This window comes from Bufo bufo, chromosome 6 (assembly GCF_905171765.1).
Source record: "Bufo bufo chromosome 6, aBufBuf1.1, whole genome shotgun sequence".
NCBI lineage: Eukaryota > Metazoa > Chordata > Amphibia > Anura > Bufonidae > Bufo > Bufo bufo.
The window spans coordinates 221,847,116-221,870,034 of record NC_053394.1 but is presented as its reverse complement, the minus strand read 5'-3'; the positions used below and the strand labels follow the sequence as shown (position 1 = coordinate 221,870,034).

The window sequence follows — 22,919 nt, the reverse complement described above, 5'->3', positions numbered from 1 at the left end:
TTTTTTTTCTTACAAAGTCTCATATTCCACTAACTTGTGACAAAAAATAAAAAGTTCTATGAACTCACTATGCCCATCAGCGAATACCTTGGGGTCTCTTCTTTCCAAAATGGGGTCACTTGTGGGGTAGTTATACTGCCCTGGCATTCTAGGGGCCCAAATGTGTGGTAAAGAGTTTGAAATCAAATTCAGTAAAAAATGACGAGTGAAATCCGAAAGGTGCTCTTTGGAATATGGGCCCCTTTGCCCACCTAGGCTGCAAAAAAGTGTCACACATCTGGTATCCCCGTACTCAGGAGAAGTTGAGGAATGTGTTTTGGGGTGTCTTTTTACATATACCCATGCTGGGTGAGATAAATATCTTGGTCAAATGACAACTTTGTATAAAAAAATGGGAAAAGTTGTCTTTTGCCAAGATATTTCTCTCACCCAGCATGGGTATATATAAAATGACACCCCAAAACACATTCCCCACCTTCTCCTGAGTACGGAGATACCAGATGTGTGACACTTTTTTGCAGCCTAGGTGGGCAAAGGGGCCCATATTCCAAAGAGCACCTTTCGGATTTCACTCATCATTTTTTACAGAATTTGATTTCTAACTCCTTACCACACATTTGGGCCCCTAGAATGCCAGGGCAGTATAACTACCCCACAAGTGACCCCATTTTGGAAAGAAGACACCCCAAGCTATTCCGTGAGGGGCATGGCGAGTTCCTAGAATTTTTTATTTTTTGTCACAAGTTAGTGGAAAATGATGATTTTTTTTTTTTTTTTTTTTTTTCATACAAAGTCTCATATTCCACTAACTTGTGACAAAAAATAAAAACTTCCATGAACTCACTATGCCCATCAGCGAATACCTTGGGGTCTCTTCTTTCCAAAATGGGGTCACTTGTGGGGTAGTTATACTGCCCTGGCATTCTAGGGGCCCAAATGTGTGGTAAAGAGTTTGAAATCAAATTCAGTAAAAAATGACGAGTGAAATCCGAAAGGTGCTCTTTGGAATATGGGCCCCTTTGCCCACCTAGGCTGCAAAAAAGTGTCACACATCTGGTATCCCCGTACTCAGGAGAAGTTGAGGAATGTGTTTTGGGGTGTCTTTTTACATATACCCATGCTGGGTGAGATAAATATCTTGGTCAAATGACAACTTTGTATAAAAAAATGGGAAAAGTTGTCTTTTGCCAAGATATTTCTCTCACCCAGCATGGGTATATATAAAATGACACCCCAAAACACATTCCCCACCTTCTCCTGAGTACGGAGATACCAGATGTGTGACACTTTTTTGCAGCCTAGGTGGGCAAAGGGGCCCATATTCCAAAGAGCACCTTTTGGATTTCACTCATCATTTTTTACAGAATTTGATTTCTAACTCCTTACCACACATTTGGGCCCCTAGAATGCCAGGGCAGTATAACTACCCCACAAGTGACCCCATTTTGGAAAGAAGACACCCCAAGCTATTCCGTGAGGGGCATGGCGAGTTCCTAGAATTTTTTATTTTTTGTCACAAGTTAGTGGAAAATGATGATTTTTTTTTTTTTTTTTTTTTTCATACAAAGTCTCATATTCCACTAACTTGTGACAAAAAATAAAAACTTCCATGAACTCACTATGCCCATCAGCGAATACCTTGGGGTCTCTTCTTTCCAAAATGGGGTCACTTGTGGGGTAGTTATACTGCCCTGGCATTCTAGGGTCCCAAATGTGTGGTAAGGAGTTTGAAATCAAATTCTGTAAAAAATGACGAGTGAAATCCGAAAGGTGCTCTTTGGAATATGGGCCCCTTTGCCCACCTAGGCTGCAAAAAAGTGTCACACATGTGGTATTGCCGTACTCAGGAGAAGTTGAGGAATGTGTTTTGGGGTGTCTTTTTACATATACCCATGCTGGGTGAGATAAATATCTTGGTCAAATGACAACTTTGTATAAAAAAATGGGAAAAGTTGTCTTTTGCCAAGATATTTCTCTCACCCAGCATGGGTATATATAAAATGACACCCCAAAACACATTCCCCACCTTCTCCTGAGTACGGAGATACCAGATGTGTGACACTTTTTTGCAGCCTAGGTGGGCAAAGGGGCCCATATTCCAAAGAGCACCTTTTGGATTTCACAGGTCATTTTTTACTGAATTTGATTTCAAACTCCTTACCACACATTTGGGCCCCTAGAATGCCAGGGCAGTATAACTACCCCACAAGTGACCCCATTTTGGAAAGAAGAGACCCCAAGGTATTCGCTGATGGGCATAGTGAGTTCATGGAAATTTTTTTTTTTTGTCACAAGTTAGTGGAATAGGAGACTTTGTATGAAAAAAAAAAAAAAAAAAAAAATCATCATTTTCCACTAACTTGTGACAAAAAATAAAAAATTCTAGGAACTTGCCATGCCCCTCACGGAATACCTTGGGGTGTCTTCTTTCCAAAATGGGGTCACTTGTGGGGCAGTTATACTGCCCTGGCATTTTCCAGGGGCCCTAATGTCTGGTAAGTAGGTAAATGACCTGTGAAATCTGAAAGGTGCTCTTTGGAATGTGGGCCCCTTTGCCCAGCTAGGCTGCAAAAAAGTGTCACACATCTGGTATCTCCGTACTCAGAAGAAGGTAAGGAATGTGTTTTGGGGTGTCATTTTACATATACCCATGCTGGGTGAGAGAAATATCTTGGCAAAAGACAACTTTTCCCATTTTTTTTATACAAAGTTGGCATTTGACCAAGATATTTATCTCACCCAGCATGGGTATATGTAAAATGACACCCCAAAACATATTCCCCAACTTCTGCTGAATACAGAGATACCACATGTGTGACACTTTTTTGCAGCCTAGGTGGGCAAAGGGGCCCAAATTCCTTTTAGGAGGGCATTTTTAGATATTTGGATACCAGACTTCTTCTCACGCTTTGGGGCCCCTAAAATGCCAGGGCAGTATAAATACCCCACATGTGACCCCATTTTGGAAAGAAGACACCCCAAGGTATTCAATGAGGGGCATGGCGAGTTCATTGAAAAAAAAAAATTTTGGCACAAGTTAGCGGAAATTGATTTTTTGGATTTTGTTCTCACAAAGTCTCCCTTTCCGCTAACTTGGGACAAAAATTTCAATCTTTCATGGACTCAATATGCCCCTCAGCAAATACCTTGGGGTGTCTTCTTTCCAAAATGGTGTTATTTGTGGGGTGTTTGTACTGCCCTGGCATTTGAGGGTCTCCGCAATCATTACATGTATGCCCAGCATTAGGAGTTTCTGCTATTCTCCTTATATTGAGCATACGGGTAATGAGATTTTTTTTTTTCCGTTCAGCCTCTGGGCTGAAAGAAAAAAATGAACGGCACAGATTTCTTCATTCGCATCGATCAATGTGGATGAAAAAATCTCTGCCAAAAAAAGAAAAAGGAGGGGAAAGGCGTCTGCCAGGACATAGGAGCTCCGCCCAACATCCATACCCACTTCAGCTCGTATGCCCTGGCAAACCAGATTTCTCCATTCACATCAATCGATGTGGATGAATAAATCATTGCCGGGATTTTTTTTTTTATATATACAAAGTGTTTGCCAAAGTATATGAACACCGCCACCTCCTCAGCTCATATGCCTCGGCAAACATATCTTTTACTGCAGAGGAGAAATCTCGTCTTGCAGCGCCGCATACACCGACTTGCGTGTAATCTGACAGCAGCACAATGCTTCTGTCCGAATGCACATCAGTGCTGCAGCTGGTCGATCGGTTGGTCCACCTGGAAGGTAAAAAAAACAAAACAAAAAGAAAAAACCAGGCCGCAAAGCAATAACTTTATTAACTTTAGAACAGAACATATTAACTTTTTTAAACTTTTTTAACTTTTTTACTTACCGGTAATTTTTTTTTTGTTTAGTTTTTTTTACCTTTATAGAACAAACCTCTCCTTCCCCATGGGACAATGTGCAAAGCGCAAATCGCCCAAAGATGTGGCGAAGTACGTTATGCACTTTATCCCAGGTGAAAGGAGAGGTTTGCAGCAGCTGAGAGTAAAAGGGCCCTAATAGCCCTGTGTGCCTGTCCTGTGAGATGCAATCCCTATGCTAGGTGTACCTGTGTGTGGTACTTCCGGAAACACTCTCCATAGCATAGGGCAGGGTGGTCAGCACAGTCAGGACAGAAATAGCGGGTGTCACGCCTTATTCCACTCCTGCTACAGACACGACATCTTTTTCGGGGTGACGGTTGGGTTGAGGTACCAGGAACGACACTGGGGAAATGTCGCTCGTGTAGACGGCTAACTACACTGGGGGATGGGGCCACGGAACCTCCTGGGTAAAGGAGGTTCTCGATGATCTCTTCCTGGAATTTGAGGAAAGATCGTGTTCTCCCAGCCTTACTGTAGAGAACAAAACTATTGTACAGCGCCAATTGAATTAAATATACAGACACCTTCTTATACCAGCGTCTGGTTCTGCGGGAAACTAAATACGGAGACAACATCTGGTCATTGAAGTCCACCCCTCCCATGAGCGCATTATAGTCGTGGACACAGAGGGGCTTTTCAATGACACGGGTTGCTCGCTCAATTTGGATTGTCGTGTCTGCGTGAATGGAGGAGAGCATGTAAACGTCACGCTTGTCTCTCCATTTCACCGCGAGCAGTTCTTCGTTACACAAGGCAGCCCTCTGCCCCCTTGCAAGACGGGTGGTTACAAGCCGTTGGGGGAAGCCCACGCGACTAGTTCGCGCGGTGCCACAGGCGCAAATCCGTTCTAGAAACAAATGCCTAAAGAGGGCCACACTTGTGTAAAAATTGTCCACATAAAGATGGTACCCCTTGCCGAATAAGGGTGACACCAAGTCCCAGACTGTCTTCCCACTGCTCCCCAGGTAGTCAGGGCAACCGACCGGCTCCAGGGTCTGATCTTTTCCCTCATAGACACGAAATTTGTGGGTATAGCCTGTGGCCCTTTCACAGAGCTTATACAATTTGACCCCATACCGGGCACGCTTGCTTGGGATGTACTGTTTGAAGCCAAGGCGCCCGGTAAAATGTATTAGGGACTCGTCTACGCAGATGTTTTGCTCGGGGGTATACAAATCTGCAAATTTCTGGTTGAAATGGTCTATGAGGGGCCGAATTTTGTGGAGCCGGTCAAAAGCTGGGTGGCCTCTGGGACGGGAGGTGGTGTTGTCGCTAAAATGCAGGAAACGGAGGATGGCCTCAAATCGTGCCCTGGACATAGCAGCAGAGAACATGGGCATGTGATGAATCGGGTGCGTTGACCAATATGACCGCAATTCATGCTTTTTTGTCAGGCCCATGTTGAGGAGAAGGCCCAAAAAAATTTTAATTTCGGAAACTTGGACTGGTTTCCACCGGAAAGGCTGGGCATAAAAGCTTCCCGGGTTGGCGGATATAAATTGTGTGGCATACTGGTTGGTCTCTGCCACGACTAAGTCCAAGAGCTCCGCAGTCAAGAACAGCTCAAAAAATCCCAGGGCCGAACCGATTTGAGCCGTCTCAACCCGAACTCCAGACTGGGCGGTGAAAGGGGGAACTACAGGTGCGGCTGAAGTTGGTGACTGCCAATCAGGGTTTGCCAGCACCTCAGGGATTCTAGGGGCTCTACGGGCCTGTCTTTGCGGTGGCTGCGACGGGGTAACTAGTGCACGTGCCACCGTACCAGCTTCAACTGCCCTTCTGGTGCTCGCCACGTCACCATGTTGTACGGCAGTGCTGGTACTAGGTCCAGGGAGGGCTGCGCTGCTGGTGTATGCCTCACCACGTGATCCGGCAGCGACAGCCCCACTCTGCTGCTCTTGAAGCGGATCCTGCATAACCTGTGGTCTAGCGACATGGGGCCGGGTACGCCTGGTGCTGCCAGGGACCTCCACCTCCTCGTCCGAACTTTGGGTCAGAGAGCCACTGCTTTCCACAGGTTCATATTCTGACCCGCTAGATTCATCAGATGAGGGTTCCCACTCCTCATCCGACTGGGTCAGAATCCTGTAGGCCTCTTCAGAAGAATACCCCCTGTTTGACATTTTGGACTACTAAATTTAGGGGTATTCCCTGAGACTACCCAAGAAAAAAAGCAAACCTGTCTTACAAAGGGGAGGCTAGCGAAGTACCGGAGGCCGCTGCGGTTGATAAAAAATATCAAAACTGATTTTTTTATCGCCGCAGTGCGTGTAAAATGAATGTGCAGTGATCAAAAAATATATATTTTTTGTCACTGCGGTGGGGCGGGCGTGGGTGAACGCACGTGTGGGCGACCGATCAGGCCTGATCGGGCAAACACTGCGTTTTGGGTGGAGGGCGAACTAAAGTGACACTAATACTATTATAGATCTGACCGTGATCAGTTTTGATCACTTACAGATACTATAAAAGTACAAATGCTGATTAGCGATACGCTATTCAGCGAATAAAAGTGACTGCGGTGCGGTGGGGTGGGCGCTAACTGACGCTAACTACCTAACCAAGGGGCCTAAACTATCCCTAAAACCTAACAGCCAATACTAGTGAAAAAAAAAAAGTGACAGTTTACACTGATCACTTTTTTTCCTTTCACTGGTGATTGACAGGGGCGATCAAAGGGGTGATCAAAGGGTTAATTGGGGTGCAGGGGGGTGATCTGGGGCTAAGGTGTAGTGTTGGTGCTACTCACTGTGAAGTCTGCTCCTGTGCTGGATCCAACCGACGAAAAGGACCAGCACAGGAGCAGACAAGCCATATAACAGATCATATTTACTAATATGATCTGTTATATGGCTTGTGATTGGATTTTTTAAAAATCGCCAGCCTGCCAGCCAATGATCGTTGCTGGCAGGCTGGTGACTAACTTGTTCTTTAACTTTTGCCGGCCCGCGATGCGCATGCGCGGGCCGGCTAGGAGCGAAATCTCGCGTCTCGCGAGATGACGCGTATATGCGTGACTGTGCGCAGCGCTGCCACCTCCGGAACGCGAATCTGCGTTAGGCGGTCCGGAGGTGGTTAATATATGCAAATGAGCCTCTGGGAGCAACAGGGGAGTTGCCATTACACATATAGGCTCTACTCTCTCTGCAGCTGCCGTGCCCCCTGCACCTCAATGGACTTTAGGAGAAGTCAGGGCCAAGTGTGATTATGTTTACACTGCATGGCCCTGTCAACCAAGGTAGAAAGAGAGCAGCAGTTGGAGAGAGCAGAGCCTCTAGGTGTAATGGCCACGCCCCTGTTGCTCCGAGAGGCTAATTTGCATATATTAAAACATCATTTTTCTCAGAAATATGGGCACATATGAACATGGGACAAACACAGATGTCTTCAGCTGCGAAGAGCACATGCAACAGTTCAGCCAGTTTCATCTGCCCTTTAAAGGCAGATCTACACAAACATTGGTGGATATAGCACTTTTTACACTTGATCTTTTGTGTCCATTTATGTTTCCAGTTATACAACTATGCCGTGCAGTATACATGCTTTACCTGGATGTCCCTGCATGGCATAAACTATTCAGTGCAGTTAAGAAATGGAGTCTCTACCAGATGCAGCCAAAAGAACACTCCTTCGGTAAAATGGGGGTTTACGGGTCCATTTAATAGACAATATAGGCATACAAGTAACAGACACAAAAGACAAAGTGTAAAAACAGCCTAATGTCTGGGATAAGACAACCCCTTTAAACTAATATATATTTCAAACAATTTAGACACTTGCTAAAGTGCAAAGGTTACAACGCGTATTTTTACCAAACATGTTATTTCACAAATAAACACTTTCCAAAGTTTTTTTAAGAAAAAAAAAATTAAAATCAATGAAATATAGCAAGGAGTGAAGGAATGGCCATACCAATGTTACTAAACATGAATCCTTCATGATCTAGTAATATAGGAAAAATGTAAACATGTCAAGGTATATGCATAAAAAAAAAAATACAAAATGTTTCGTTCTAGGCAATTATTTCTGCTAAAAACAGTCTAGAAGATGAACATTTCCATTTGTTGCAATATTTACAGCTACCACAAGATGGCAGTGGCCTGCTGTGACAATACAGAAAAAGCAGTAAGAGCATGCAAGCTTCACCACAAACATACAGGACTTTACTTCTACGACTTTCCAAACCATTCTGTATGCCAAGGCCTGGGCTACACCGAGACTTTTTGTAGTTTTGTAGTTAACTATCCAGCAGGTTATAGATGGTTATTGATAGCTAGCTCAGTTGCATTGGCATGGAATCTTCTGGACTGACGCTGACACTCAACAGTTAAAATCAATCAATAGGTCTATAAAAATAAAAAATATCTGTCGCCCAAGCCTAAAAAGTATGTTAATATATATATGTGTTGTGTATGTATAATATATATCGCACACTTTGGAGTGCTACTTTAATACCTGAAACTTTTATGGGCTATTTTAAAGGCCATCTTGCCCTTTTGCTTTACATCTACAGCTCTCATGCTGACCTAAGTGTCTCCATGGTAACAAGCCACAACCAAACCCTGAGCAGTCTGAGCCCATTCCTCTGTACCCTACTGTAAGCTCAGACTCCACCGGGTTTGTCGTCTGTTACAATGGACACGTGTAGGTTTGCAGGGGTCTTTAAATGTTTATTAGGTTAGTTTTGATTTAATTTTAAGCACATCCGGACAATTTAAAAAGGAGACTTTTGTATTACTTACCAGTAAAGTCTCTTTCTCGCTCTTCCTTGGGGGACACAGGAAACCATGGGTATAGCTCTGCTCCCTAGGAGGCGTGACACTAAGCGAAAGCTGTAAGCCCCTCCTCCATCAGCTATACCCTTCAGCCTGGAGAAGAGACTGCCAGTTGCGTGTCCAAGTAGTGAAAGATAACCACCAACCGGAAAAAGAACTGTCGAGCCCCAACGGGGGCAACCAAGCCGGAACCACAACTGTAACCAATGAAGGGCGGGTGCTGTGTCCCCCAAGGAAGAGCGAGAAAGAGACTTTACTGGTAAGTAATACAAAAGTCTCCTTTTCTCGCCCATATTCCTTGGGGGACACAGGAAACCATGGGACGTTCCAGAGCAGTCCCAGAAGGGAGGGACCAGAACAAACTCAACCAACGCCAGAGGCATCAATCAACTGCCGCCTGCAACACCAGACGGCCTAAAGCAGCGTCAGCCGACGCATGAGTATGCACCCTGTAGAACTTGGTGAAGGTGTGCAAGGAGGACCAAGTGGCCGCCTTGCAAATCTGCTCCGAAGAAGCCCGATTTCTCTGAGCCCAGGAAGCCCCGACCGCTCTAGTGGAGTGAGCGGTAACACCAAGGGGAGGAACCCTGCCCTTGGCGAGATAAGCCTCAGCAACAGCCATCTTGACAAAACGAGCGATAGCAACTTTGGATGCCGCCATCCCTCTGCGCGACCCTTCCGGGACCACAAAGAGCGAGTCAGTATGCCTGAAAGATCTGGTTACTTCCAGGTAAATCTTGAGCGCCCTGACAACGTCCAGGCGATGAAGCTTCCTCTCCCGCGGATGGGAAGGGGAAGGACACAAAGAGGGGAGAACGATGTCCTCGTTCAGATGAAAGGCGGAGACCACCTTAGGAAGGAAGGAAGGGACCGGACGAAGAACCACCTTGTCCTGGTGGAACACTAGGAAAGGTTCCAGACAGGAGAGTGCAGCCAATTCGGACACCCTCCGAAGAGAGGTGATGGCTACAAGGAAAATAACCTTGCAGGACAGAAGTCGCAAGGAAACCATCCGCAGAGGCTCGAAAGGAGAAGCCTGGAGCGCTGAGAGAACCAGGTTCAGGTCCCAGGGCGGTACCGGAGGGCGATACGGGGGAACCGCGTGAGCCACGCCCTGAAGGAAGGTCTTGACAGGACCAAGGGGGGCCAGTGGGCGCTGAAACAAAATGGACAGCGCAGATACCTGACCCTTCAAAGAACTAAGGCCTAGACCTTGGGCCAGTCCGCTCTGCAGGAAGGACAAAACGGTGGGGAGAGAAAAGCGGAGCGGAGGAATCCCCAGATCGGTACAGAACCCCAAAAAAGTCCTCCAGGTCCTATAATAGATCCTAGAAGAGGACGGCTTACGGGCGCGGATCATGGTGCGGACGACATCCGCAGAAAAACCCCTACGTGTCAGGACGGTGGTCTCAACAACCACGCCGTCAAACGTAGGGACCCTAAACGCGGGTGGAAGATCGGTCCCTGAGAGAGAAGATCTTCCCTGGCGGGCAGTGGCCAGGGCGCGTCTGCCAGGAGCAGCATGAGGTCGGCATACCAAGACCGGCGGGGCCAGTCCGGAGCGACCAGAATCACCGAGACGCCTTCCGCCGCGATCTTCCGAAGGACCTTGGGCAGGAGAGGGATGGGAGGGAATATGTATGGGCGCGCGAAGCCTCGCCAAGGAAGAACGAGGGCGTCGGCTCCGCAAGCTCCCGGATCCCTGGCCCTGGACAGATAGGCGGGGGCCCTTGTGATTGAATTTTGAGGCCATGAGGTCCACGTCCGGAATGCCCCAACGAAGGCAAATGGCCTCGAATACCTCCGGGTGAAGAGACCACTCGCCGGGGTCGACGGTGGTGCGACTGAGGAAGTCCGCCGCCCAATTGTCCACCCCTGGAATAAAAATTGCAGATAGGGCCGGGACGTGGGCTTCCGCCCAACGGAGAATGCTGGTGACCTCCCGCATCGCTGCAGCGCTGCGAGTGCCCCCTGGTGGTTTATGTACGCCACGGCCGTGGCGTTGTCTGATTGTACACGAACTGGATGACCCTTCAGCAGATGAGTCCAGTGTCGTAGAGACAGAAGGGCCGCTCTCAGTTCCAGGACATTGATCGAGAGTTTGGACTCCGATGGAGACCAAATGCCCTGGACGGATCGGGGAGGAAACACGCCTCCCCAGCCCGAGAGACTGGCATCGGTTGTAACCACCAACCAGTTGAGTGGCAGAAAGGACCTGCCCAGAAGAGGGGACTGTAACCACCAGCGGAGAGATGACCGCACCGGAGGCGACAGATGGAAGGGATGATCCAGAGACTGCGGCGATTTGTCCCAGGAGGAGAGGATCGCCCGTTGGAGAGGGCGGGAGTGAAACTGCGCAAATGGGATCGCCTCGAAGCAGGCAACCATCTGCCCCAATACCCGCATGCAGAAGCGGAAGGACGGTCGACGGTGGAGAAGGAGACCCCGAACCGCCCCACGGAGGATCAGACGTTTTTCCGAGGGAAGACGTACCTCCGCCGTTCCCGTGTCTAAAAGCATTCCCAGGAAGACGAGTTGTCTGGAGGGGGGAAGGGAGGACTTGGGGAAGTTGATGACCCAACCAAACCTCGCCAGAGTCTCTAGAGTGAGATCCACGCTGGCAACCGCTTGAGAAAGGGACGGAGCCTTGATGAGGATATCGTCCAAGTACGGTAGCAGAAAAACACCCCTGGAACGGAGTAAGGCTAAAACCGGGGCCAGGACCTTGGTGAACACCCGGGGGGCTGTTGCCAGTCCAAAGGGAAGGGCGACAAATTGGAAGTGGAGATCCCCCACGGCGAATCGAAGGAAGCGATGGTGACACTGGGCTACCGGAACATGGAGGTAGGCATCCTGTATATCGATGGAAGACATGAAATCTCCCTGCTCCAGGGAAGCCACCGCGGAGCGGAGGGACTCCATCCGAAACCGTCGAAGGAGGAGAAAACGGTTGAGCTTTTTGAGGTCCAAAATGGGCCGCACCGAACCTCCCTTCTTGGGAACTACAAAGAGGTTCGAGTAGAACCCTTGGAATCTTTCCTCTAGAGGAACGGGGGTAATCACCCCCCTGTCCAGTAAAGCTTGAACGGCCGCGGAGAACGCGGCCGCGTCTTTCGGGTCTCGCGTGGGGCGGGAGCGAAAGAACCGATCCGGAGGGAAGATGCAAATTCGATTTTGTATCCGGAGGACACAATTTCGAGGGCCCAGGCGTCGGAGACGTGAGCCATCCAGACGTCCTTGAAAAGGAGGAGCCGGCCCCCCACACCGGGTGGGTGGGGGCGCGCCTTCAGGCAGAGGACTGTTTTGCTGCGGGTGTGCGGGCAGCCTGCGGCTTGCGCCAGGAGGGCTGCGCCCGAAAAAAACGGCTTCCTACGCTTGTCCTGGGGAGGAGCCGAAGCGGCAGCTGTGGTGGGAGCCCCAGAGGCCCTGCGGGAGGACCGAAAACGAGACGCACCAGGGCGTCCGCGGGGGGCGCCCCTGGCTTGGGGTTGAGGAAGATGGGTGCTTTTACCACCCGTGGCCTCTGAAATAAGTTCGTCTAAGCGGACCCCGAAAAGGCGGGAACCCGCAAACGGTAGCCCCGCCAAGGAACGTTTGGAGGCAGCGTCCGCTTTCCAGACCTTCAGCCAGAGCTCCCTCCTGACGGCAACTGCCAGGGCGGAGGAGCGCGCAATAAGGGCTCCCGCATCAAGGGAGGCCTCACAGACAAAATTCCCGGCCCGAATAATAAGCTGGGCCAAGGAACGTAGGTCCTGGATGGGGATGTCCGAGTCCAACTCCTGTTCCAGCTGCGTACCCCAAGCAGAGATTGCTTTCCCTGCCCAAGCAGAGGCAAAAAACCGGTCTGAGGGCAGAACCGGAGGCAGCAAAAATGCCCTTGGACAGGGTCTCCATGCGACGGTCCTCCGCTGACTGAAGAGAGGACCCGTCGGGAACAGGGATGGCCGTGTTCTTTGACAGCCGGGCCACAGGGGGGTCTACCTTGGGTGGGAAGACCAGGTGGCCACGACATCGGCTGGAAAAGGATAGCAAATGTCCAGCTTCTTTGGGTTGACAAAACGGGCGTCCGGGCGAGCCCAAGCCTTAGACACACGGAGGAGAAATCAGAGTGGATTGGAAAGACTTTTGAGGCCTGCCTGGGTCTGATAAAGGAGACGCTAGCTGCGTCCGAGCTAGGGGGGTCATCCTGCACCTTAAAGGTGTCACGTATATCAGAGATGAGTTGAGCCATCGCTGAGGCTAGCTTGGACGGCAGGGCCGAGTCCATTTCCAAATCTGAAGCCGCCAATTCACCTTCAGAGAGCGAATCCTTTGGAGAGGAGAGGCTCGTCTGGGTGCGCACGCGTGGCGGGGAGAGGGAGGCATCCGAGGAGGAGGCTCGCTCTACTCTAATACGCTTCTGAGAGTGCCTAGCTCGGGAGGGGTCACTAGGAGAGGATGAACCCGCTGCAGCGGCAGAAGCAGTGGACCCGGAGGGCGCGACAGTCAGAGTGGCGTCCTGCGGGGTAGGTGGCCTGTCTATTAGGCGGCCCACGACATGAGTGAGGCTTTCCACGGCCTGGGACAGGGATCTAGCCCAGTCAGGCGGGTCAGAGGAAGCAGGGAGCGACACAGCGGGCGACTGAGGCTGCGGTGGAGCTCGGCATGCAGTACAGTGCGGATCAGACTGGCCCCGGGGAAAGGGTTCCCTACAAGCGGTACAGGCATGGTACCATGGCTTGGCGGCTGCAGAAGGGTCCTGACATGGTGGAAAGATGTTGCACTTTTAAAGCAACAGTACTGTGGCACGGAGGGGGTTAAACAGTCCTACCAGACCCGATGATACAAGCGGCAGCTGTAAGGGGAACAGACTGAGGAGGCTGTGGAGGAGAGGCAGCAGCACGGAGCTGAAAGGCTTCAGGATCGCACGGCAGAGAGATGACCCGGAAGTAGCGGAGCGCAGCAGCACGGAGCTGAATGTGTAAGGAAGCTCGCCCCCCCTCTGCCGCGCTGAAGCCGAAGCAGAGCCGCGCGCGCGCGGCAAAATGATTTTAACCCCAAGGATGTTGAAGTGCCGGCCATGACATGGCGCCGTTCATGCCAGGAGAACGGCTCCCACCGCGCCTAGATGTAGCAGACGGCTTGCAAGTCTGCAGCCGTCCCCTGTAAGGCAGCGTTCTAGGACTTGCCCAGATAGACTGCCCTCCAACTATGCCCGGTAACGTCCCGATATGCGGGGGGGGGGGGGGGGGTGGGGGGGGGGGGGGGGGCGGGGGGGGGGTTTGCAGTGGTCATGTAACAGTGGCCATGTTGGTAGCAGCGGTGGCGAGGGAGGAAGGGGAGGCTGGAGCAGCCACTCTCACCATACGCTGTCTTCGCCCTCAGTCCATCCAGCGGCGGTCGCCCCTTCAGCTCCTGGCACCGCGGTGGCAGGAAGCCGGGGGAGGGACTTGGCGTGCGGGCGAACCCTGAGCTGGCGGGACGCAGGGGAGCGAGGCTGCCCTGGTCCACCTTGTCTTCTGTGGGGGAGGCGGCAGTGCGGAATTACCGGCACTGGCGCAACTCAACCCCGGGAGAAACAGAGGGGTCTAATGCGCCTCTGTTGTCCCTGTAGGTAGAAAAAAACCGAGTTAAAAACAACAAATACGTAAAAAATAAAAATCATAGGATAACAACCCTGCTTATGCAGGGTTGTTTTGCCTCCTTGGACACTAAGCAAAAACTGGCAGTCTCTTCTCCAGGCTGAAGGGTATAGCTGATGGAGGAGGGGCTTACAGCTTTCGCTTAGTGTCACGCCTCCTAGGGAGCAGAGCTATACCCATGGTTTCCTGTGTCCCCCAAGGAATATGGGCGAGAAATAAAAACGGTTGCAAGATTGGGACCTTCTCTTTTAAGAGGCTCTGCAGAATTAGAAAAACACAGCTGTTTTCTGCCACAAACAGCGCCCACTTCCGCAAGGTTGTGTCCGTTATTGCAGCTCCGCTCCAATGAAGCGAATTGGGCTGAGCTGCAATACCACACACAACCTGTAAACAAGTGTGTCACTGTTTTCAGAGGATAGCAGCCATGTTTTACTAATGTAAGGGTTACTGCATACTTCCAATCAACACTCAAACCCCAAACCGGTTATCATACAAGGATGCCATGTTTTCTTCACAATAGCAAGTGCTAGAACAGATGAAAAACATTAACTTTTGATATTGTATGAAATATACAGACCATATATTAGAATATTTACACGTCAGGTGAAGAGCTCTTGAAATGTTATTTTGGTATTCTGCTGCAAGGGGCAGGCAATTGGAAATTATGACCAGGAGCAAGGTAAATGCATCTAGAAGAAGAAGAAATGTACGCAATACACCATACACACACTGGGGACTGCCCTTTGTATTAAGGATATAGAAGTCACCCAAATATGGCAGTGGTTATGGTCCAACAACATCACAGTCATTTATACAAACCAGAGCTAAATCCATAATGTGTCCTGCGAAGAAAAGGCTTCACACATCAAACAATCCCTTAATAGCCCCACAAGCCATGGGAGTATTTCATTGTGCCTCAGTCAGCAGGTAAGAGGGGAGGAAGTTTCATGAAGAAACTACATACAGACGCTATTGGAGGAACTTCACTCTCATACTCCAAAGATGTTGATAAACGGGCCTTCTTTATGCGTTCCAAGCCTCCGCTTTGAAGATGCAGGACAACCAGGGTGTTGGCTCAAGAGTCTCCAGTGGATAACATAGGTCTACAGGAGTAGGAGTTGTACAGAGATTTCTCTGAAGGCCTCCAGTCTACAGGTTCGAGCTTAAAACCGGTATCCGGCCTTTACGGCTTCAATGTCAGACATAAGTGTCCGAGCCAGGTAAATACCAAAAATCTAGTGGAAAAAAACAAAAAGACAGGATACGCATGGTCATCATTATATTATGGCTTTCCCAGTTTTAAAGAACTGAAATAGGAATCTTATAAAATGTATAGCAATCTTTTCCATAAAATAATTCATTTCTGCCCGGGTCTCCAGTTGTGAGGCCGTCTGTCACCATCACTCAAACCATTTAGTATCCCACAGATATACTCCGATACACATGTACACACCTGTAAAATGGATATCACCAAAAAAGCTCCAGCCACAATGTATATGTTTCTAGGTAGCCATGCCTCCAAAGCAGATATGCAGCCTTTTACGTAGGTTATCGTTGCTCTCTCTGCGGGTGACTGCAACAAAACAACAAGTCATGAGTAAAAAGAGGGCTGTACCCATTCAGTCCCTGCCAATACAAGTGGAGAACACACAAAGGGGAATCGCAGGGTAGTACGTTTAGAAAAGAACGTGAACGCTAGGCAGCCGAAAATGGCTGTGCAATAGTTATTAATTAAAGCACGTCATGGAGAATGGGTAGTGCAAAGACTCGGCAATATAAAACGTGGCATGTCAGCAGAAATTTACTTTGCACACCATGCCATTATTTTAGAGATAGGAACACGTTCGCTCAACAAGGAGCAGAAAAAGAAAAACTAAAGCGCGCTGCTCTGCTATCTATAAAATAATTTATTAAAAACATACATAAAACACTATAAATAAAAGGCTAGCTACACGTTTCAGTGGCGGGCCGCCACCTTCATCAGGCTGTAAAGTCAGAAGAAACTACATACATTTAAATAGGGCTAACTACAACAGACAGTAATGTAAATGTATGTATTTTCTTCTTACTTTACGCCACTGAAACGCGTAGCTAGCCTTTTATTTATAGTGTTTTATGTATGTTTTTAATAAATCATTTTATAGATCGCAGAGCAGCCTGCTTTTGTTTTTCTGCTCCTTGTTGAGCGAACCGGTTACTATGTGTATTCCGGACTCCATCTAGAGGACCCCAGTGAACAAAGCAAGCAAGCGCAGCAGCCGGACCAATCCTCTCTGCCATTTCCTAGTGTTGTGCCTGGACTTGCATAACATTATTCGTTAAGGTATTCTCACCTTCAGTCCTTACCTGGGAACCCTAAGGTATTTCACAAGGGAAGCCTCCTATTGTTAATGATTTTAGAGATGTGGGATAACAGAAGAGGATGCTGGTAAGGTGCTCTAAATACAACAGTCTGAGCGGCATGGTAAATCAGGCAGTAATCTCTCCCAGCAACCATAGGGATTAACAGCATAAACAAAAGGGGTTCTCCTAAGGGCTGTTTCACTCAAGCAAGTCCATTGCGGTAATGCACAGCATTATCATGATTTATAATGCTGTGTGACTCTGCTTGACCTTACTTCTACAGAATTATACTGACAGCAGAGGCACATAGCATTATAAATCAGTATAATACCGTGCGCTCCTGCAAGTCCAGAACAGAGGATCACACTCACACACGGAGCGCGATTCCTGCAATGGACTCGTATGAAACAGCCCTAAAGGGAACCTTTTACACTGAACATGTAGTCTGCAAGAACATGCATGCAGCACATTTTTGAGCAGTAACACCTCAGCAGATTTATATATAGTAGTGTGGGGGGAAAAAATTCTGTAATTTTTTTTATTTTTACTCCTGCTTACTCTGGAGTTAAAAGTTCACCGGGCGGTAATGCTTAGTGATGGACAGATATCTGTGCAAGCATGCTCACACAGAGAAGGCTGTCAATCACTAATGAAGACTACTCACTGGACTGTCAAAGAGAATCTGACCCATTGCATCTGTGTTGGTCCCATGTTCATATGTGCCCGCATTGCTGAGAAAACAATAATTACTCTTACTGGTAACTGTTTTTCTTGAAACCCATGACGGGACCCATGCGACTAGGACCTCCCATCCAGGAAAGAAACCTGAAGAGATAAAATGGTTCACACCCCCACCACACCTCAGTGATTCTAATAAACAGACCTCCGGAGGCGTGCCAACCACCAAGAACAAGAAGGTTGAAAACAGAAACCAACACATAAAGTGGTTTTCCCCTCACCCATGAGAGAATAAACTATAAGATAAAGAAATTAGCACTTGTAATGTCTAAAAAAGGTATGGGGAGAGCTCCAAGTAGCAGCTCTGCATATCGGGGACAAAGAAGCATCCGCTCTCTCCGCCCAAGAGGCTGTCACAGATCTGGTGGAATGAGCCCCGAACCCCGAAGGAGGAGTCAGGTTAAGGGAAGAATAAGCCAGGGAAATAGAATTCTTTACCCATCCAGCAATAACACTAGTAGAGACTTTGCGCCCTCTAGCTTTAGGGTACTTTCAAATTTGCGGCAGAGTGATCTTGCAAGGAGTTCCGTCACCGGAACTACCTGCCGGATAAGTCAAAACGTATGCCAACTGATGGCATTTGTAAGACTGATCAGGATCCTGATCCGTCTTACAAATGCATTGAAATGCCGGAGTGAAAACTGACTTGTTTTAGTGTCAAAATCGCACCATTTTCCCTGAACGCATCCGGCCCCAATCCGCAACGCCCGTGTGAAAGGGGCCTTACCCAAAAACTGAATAAGGAGACTTTTGTATTACTTACCAGTAAAGTCTCTTTCTCGCTCTTCCTTGGGGGACACAGGAAACCATGGGTATAGCTTATAGCTCTGCTCCCTAGGAGGCGTGACACTAAGTGAAAGCTGTAAGCCCCTCCTCCATTAGCTATACCCTTCAGCCTGGAGAGAGAGACTACCAGTTGCGTGTCCAAGTAGTGAAAGATAACCACCAACCGGAAAAAAAGGAACTGTCAAGCCCCAACGGGGGCAACCAAGCCGGAACCACAACTGTAAACCCAAATGAAGGGCGGGTGCTGTGTCCCCCAAGGAAGAGCGAGAAAGAGACTTTACTGGTAAGTAATACAAAAGTCTCCTTTTCTCGCCCATATTCCTTGGGGGACACAGGAAACCATGGGACGTTCCAGAGCAGTCCCAGAAGGGAGGGACCAGAACAAATTAGACCAACACCGGAGGCATCAATCAACTGCCGCCTGCAATACCAGACGGCCTAAAGCAGCGTCAGCCGACGCATGAGTATGCACCCTGTAGAACTTGGTGAAGGTGTGCAAGGAGGACCAAGTGGCCGCCTTGCAAATCTGCTCCGTAGAAGCCCGATTCCTCTGAGCCCAGGAAGCCCCGACCGCTCTAGTGGAGTGAGCGGTAACACCGAGGGGCGGAACCTTGCCCTTGGCGAGGTAAGCCTCAGTAACAGCCATCTTGACAAAACGGGCGATAGCAACTTTGGATGCCGCCATCCCTCTGCGCGACCCCTCCGAAACCACAAAGAGCGAGTCAGTACGCCTGAAAGAGCTGGTTACCTCCAGGTAAACCTTGAGCGCCCTGACAACGTCCAGGCGATGAAGCTCCCTCTCCCTAGGGTGGGAAGGGGAAGGACACAAAGAGGGGAGAACGATGTCCTCGTTCAGATGAAAGGCGGAGACCACCTTAGGAAGGAAGGAAGGGACCGGACGAAGGACCACCTTGTCCTGGTGGAACACTAGGAAAGGTTCCAGACAGGAGAGTGCAGCCAATTCGGACACCCTCCGAAGAGAGGTGACGGCCACAAGGAAAATAACCTTGCAGGACAAAAGTCGCAAGGAAACCGTCCGCAGAGGCTCGAAAGGAGAAGCCTGGAGCGCTGAGAGAACCAGGTTCAGGTCCCAGGGCGGTACCGGAGGGCGGTACGGGGGAACCGCGTGAGCCACGCCCTGAAGGAAGGTCTTGACAGGACCAAGGGGGGCCAGTGGGCGCTGAAACAAAATGGACAGCGCAGACACCTGACCCTTCAAAGAACTAAGACCCAGACCCTGGGCGAGTCCGCTCTGCAGGAAGGACAAAACAGTGGGGAGAAAAAAGCGGAGCGGAGGAATCCCCAGATCGGCACAGAACCCCAAATAGGTCCTCCAGGTCCTATAATAGATCCTAGAAGAGGACGGCTTGCGGGCACGGATCATGGTGCGGACGACGTCCGCAGAAAAACCCCTACGTGTCAAGACGGTGGTCTCAACAACCACGCCGTCAAACGTAGGGACCTTAAACGCGGGTGGAAGATCGGTCCCTGAGAGAGAAGATCTTCCCTGGCGGGCAGCGGCCAGGGCGCGTCTGCCAGGAGCAGCATGAGGTCGGCATACCAAGACCGGCGGGGCCAGTCCGGAGCGACCAGAATCACCGAGACGCCCTCCGCCGCGATCTTCCGAAGGACCTTGGGCAGGAGTGGGATGGGAGGGAATATGTACGGACGCGCGAAGCCTCGCCAAGGACGAACGAGGGCGTCGGCTCCGCAAGCTCCCGGATCCCTGGCCCTGGACAGATAGGCGGGGACCTTGTGATTGAACTTGGAGGCCATGAGGTCCACGTCCGGCATGCCCCAACGAAGGCAAATGGCCTCGAATACCTCCGGGTGAAGAGACCACTCGCCGGGGTCGACAGTGGTGCGACTGAGGAAGTCCGCCGCCCAATTGTCCACCCCTGGAATAAAAATTGCCGATAGAGCCGGGACGTGGGTTTCCGCCCAACGGAGAATGCTGGTGACCTCCCGCATCGCTGCAGCGCTGCGAGTGCCCCCCTGGTGGTTTATGTATGCCACGGCCGTGGCGTTGTCCGATTGCACACGAACTGGATGACCCTTCAGCAGATGAGTCCAGTGTCGCAGAGACAGAAGGGCCGCTCTCAGCTCCAGGACATTGATCGAGAGTTTGGACTCCGATGGAGACCAAATGCCCTGGACGGATCGGGGAGGAAACACGCCTCCCCAGCCCAAGAGACTGGCATCGGTTGTAACCACCAACCAGTTGAGCGGCAGAAAAGACCTGCCCAGAAGAGGGGACTGTAACCACCAGCGGAGAGATGACCGCACCAGAGGCGATAGATGGAAGGGATGATCCAGAGACTGCGGCGATTTGTCCCAGGAGGAGAGGATCGCCCGTTGGAGAGGGCGGGAGTGAAACTGCGCAAATGGGATCGCCTCGAAGCAGGCAACCATCTGCCCCAAGACCCGCATGCAGAAGCGGAAGGACGGTCGACGGTGGAGAAGGAGACCCCGAATCGCCCGGCGGAGGGTCAATCGTTTTTCCGAGGGAAGACGTACCTCCGCCGCTCCCGTGTCTAAAAGCATTCCCAGGAAGACCAGTTGTCTGGAGGGGGGAAGGGAGGACTTGGGGAAGTTGATGACCCAACCGAACCTCGCCAGAGTCTCTAGAGTGAGATCCACGCTGGCAACCGCTTGAGAAAGGGACGGAGCCTTGATGAGGATATCGTCCAAGTACGGTAGCAGAAAAACACCCCTGGAACGGAGTAAGGCCAAAACCGGGGCCAGGACCTTGGTGAACACCCGGGGGGCTGTTGCCAGCCCAAAGGGAAGGGCGACAAATTGGAAGTGGAGGTCCCCCACGGCGAATCGGAGGAAGCGATGGTGACACCGGGCTACCGGAACATGGAGGTAGGCATCCTGTATATCGATGGAAGACATGAAGTCTCCCCGCTCCAGGGAAGCCACCGCGGAACGGAGGGACTCCATCCGAAACCGTCGAAGGAGGAGAAAACGGTTGAGCTTTTTGAGGTCCAAAATGGGCCGCACCGAACCTCCCTTCTTGGGAACTACAAAGAGGTTCGAATAGAACCCTTGGAACCTTTCCTCTAGAGGAACGGGGGTAATCACCCCTCTGTCCAGTAAGGCTTGAACGGCCGCGGAGAACGCAGCCGCGCTTTTCGGGTCCCGCGGCGGGCGGGAGCGAAAGAACCGATCTGGAGGGAAGGACGCGAATTCGATTTTGTATCCGGAGGACACAATTTCGAGAGCCCAGGCGTCGGAGACGTGAGCCATCCAGACGTCCCTGAAAAGGAGGAGCCGGCCCCCCACCCGGGTGGGTGGGGGCGCGCCTTCAGGCAGAGGACTGCTTTGCTGCGGGTGTGCGGGCAGCCTGCGGCCTGCGCCAGGAGGGCTGCGCCCGAAAAAACGGCTTCCTACGCTTATCCTGGGGAGGGGCCGAAGCGGCAGCTGCGGGGGGAGCCCCAGAGTTCCTGCGGGAGGACCGAAAACGAGACGCACCGGGGCGTCCGCGGGGGGCGCCCCTGGCTTGGGGTTGAGGAAGATGGGTGCTTTTACCACCCGTGGCCTCCGAAATAAGCTCGTCTAGGCGGACCCCGAAAAGGCGGGAACCCGCAAACGGTAGCCCCGCCAAGGAACGTTTGGAGGCAGCGTCCGCTTTCCAAACCTTCAGCCAGAGCTCCCTCCTGACGGAAACCGCCAGGGCGGAGGAGCGTGCAATAAGGGCTCCCGCATCAAGGGAGGCCTCACAAACAAAATTCCCGGCCCGAATAATAAGCTGGGCCAAGGAACGTAGGTCCTGGATGGGGACGTCCGAGTCCAACTCCTGTTCCAGCTGCGCACCCCAAGCAGAGATTGCTTTACCTGCCCAAGCAGAGGCAAAAACCGGTCTGAGGGCAGAACCGGAGGCAGCAAAAATGCCCTTGGAAAGGGTCTCCATGCGACGGTCCTCCGCTGACTGAAGAGAGGACCCGTCGGGAACAGGGATGGCCGTGTTCTTTGACAAACGGGCCACAGGGGGGTCCACCTTGGGTGGGGACGACCAGGTGGCCACGACATCGGCCGGAAAAGGATAGCAAATGTCCAGCTTCTTGGGGTTGACAAAACGGGCGTCCGGGCGAGCCCAAGCCTTAGACACCACGGAGGAGAAATCAGAGTGGATTGGAAAAACTTTTGAGGCCTGCCTGGGTCTGATAAAGGAGACGCTAGCTGCGTCAGAGCTAGGAGGGTCATCTTGCACCTTAAAGGTGTCACGAATATCAGAGATGAGCTGACCCATCGCTGAGGCTAGCTTGGACGGCAGGGCCGAGTCCATTTCCAAATCTGAAACCGCCAATTCACCTTCAGAGAGCGAATCCTTTGGAGAGGAGAGGCTCGTCTGAGTGCGCACGCGTGGCGGGGAGAGGGAGGCATCCGAGGAGGAGGCTCGCTCTACTCTAAAACGCTTCTGAGAGTGCCTAGCTCGGGAAGGGTCACTAAGAGAGGGTGAACCCGCCGCAGCGGCAGAAGCGATGGACCCGGAGGGCGCGACAGTAAGAATGGCGTCCTGCGGGGTAGGCGGCCTGTCTATTAGGCGGCCCACGACCTGAGTGAGGCTTTCCACGGCCTGGGACAGGGATCTAGCCCAGTCAGGCGGGTCAGAGGAAGCAGGGAGCGACACAGCGGGCGACTGAGGCTGCGGTGGAGCTCGGCATGCAGGACAGTGCGGATCAGACTGCCCCCGGGGAAAGGCTTCCCTACAAGCGGTACAGGCATGGTACCAAGGCTTGGCAGCTGCAGAAGGGTC

General features: G+C 51.0%; 1 protein-coding gene across 1 annotated transcript in view; it reads right to left on the bottom strand.

Annotated features, from left to right (window-relative positions):
* Positions 1-14,929: 14,929 nt before the first annotated feature.
* The window catches only part of TSPAN14 (tetraspanin 14), a 63,611-nt gene continuing 55,621 nt past the window's right edge, over positions 14,930-22,919 (bottom strand). Inside the window, exons 8-9 of the mRNA XM_040435900.1 lie at positions 15,744-15,863; positions 14,930-15,525 (exon numbers count right to left, since the gene is read on the bottom strand). Coding sequence (XP_040291834.1) covers positions 15,454-15,525; positions 15,744-15,863 — 192 coding nt within the window. The 3' untranslated portion in view covers positions 14,930-15,453. The remainder of the gene's footprint in view (positions 15,526-15,743; positions 15,864-22,919) is intronic.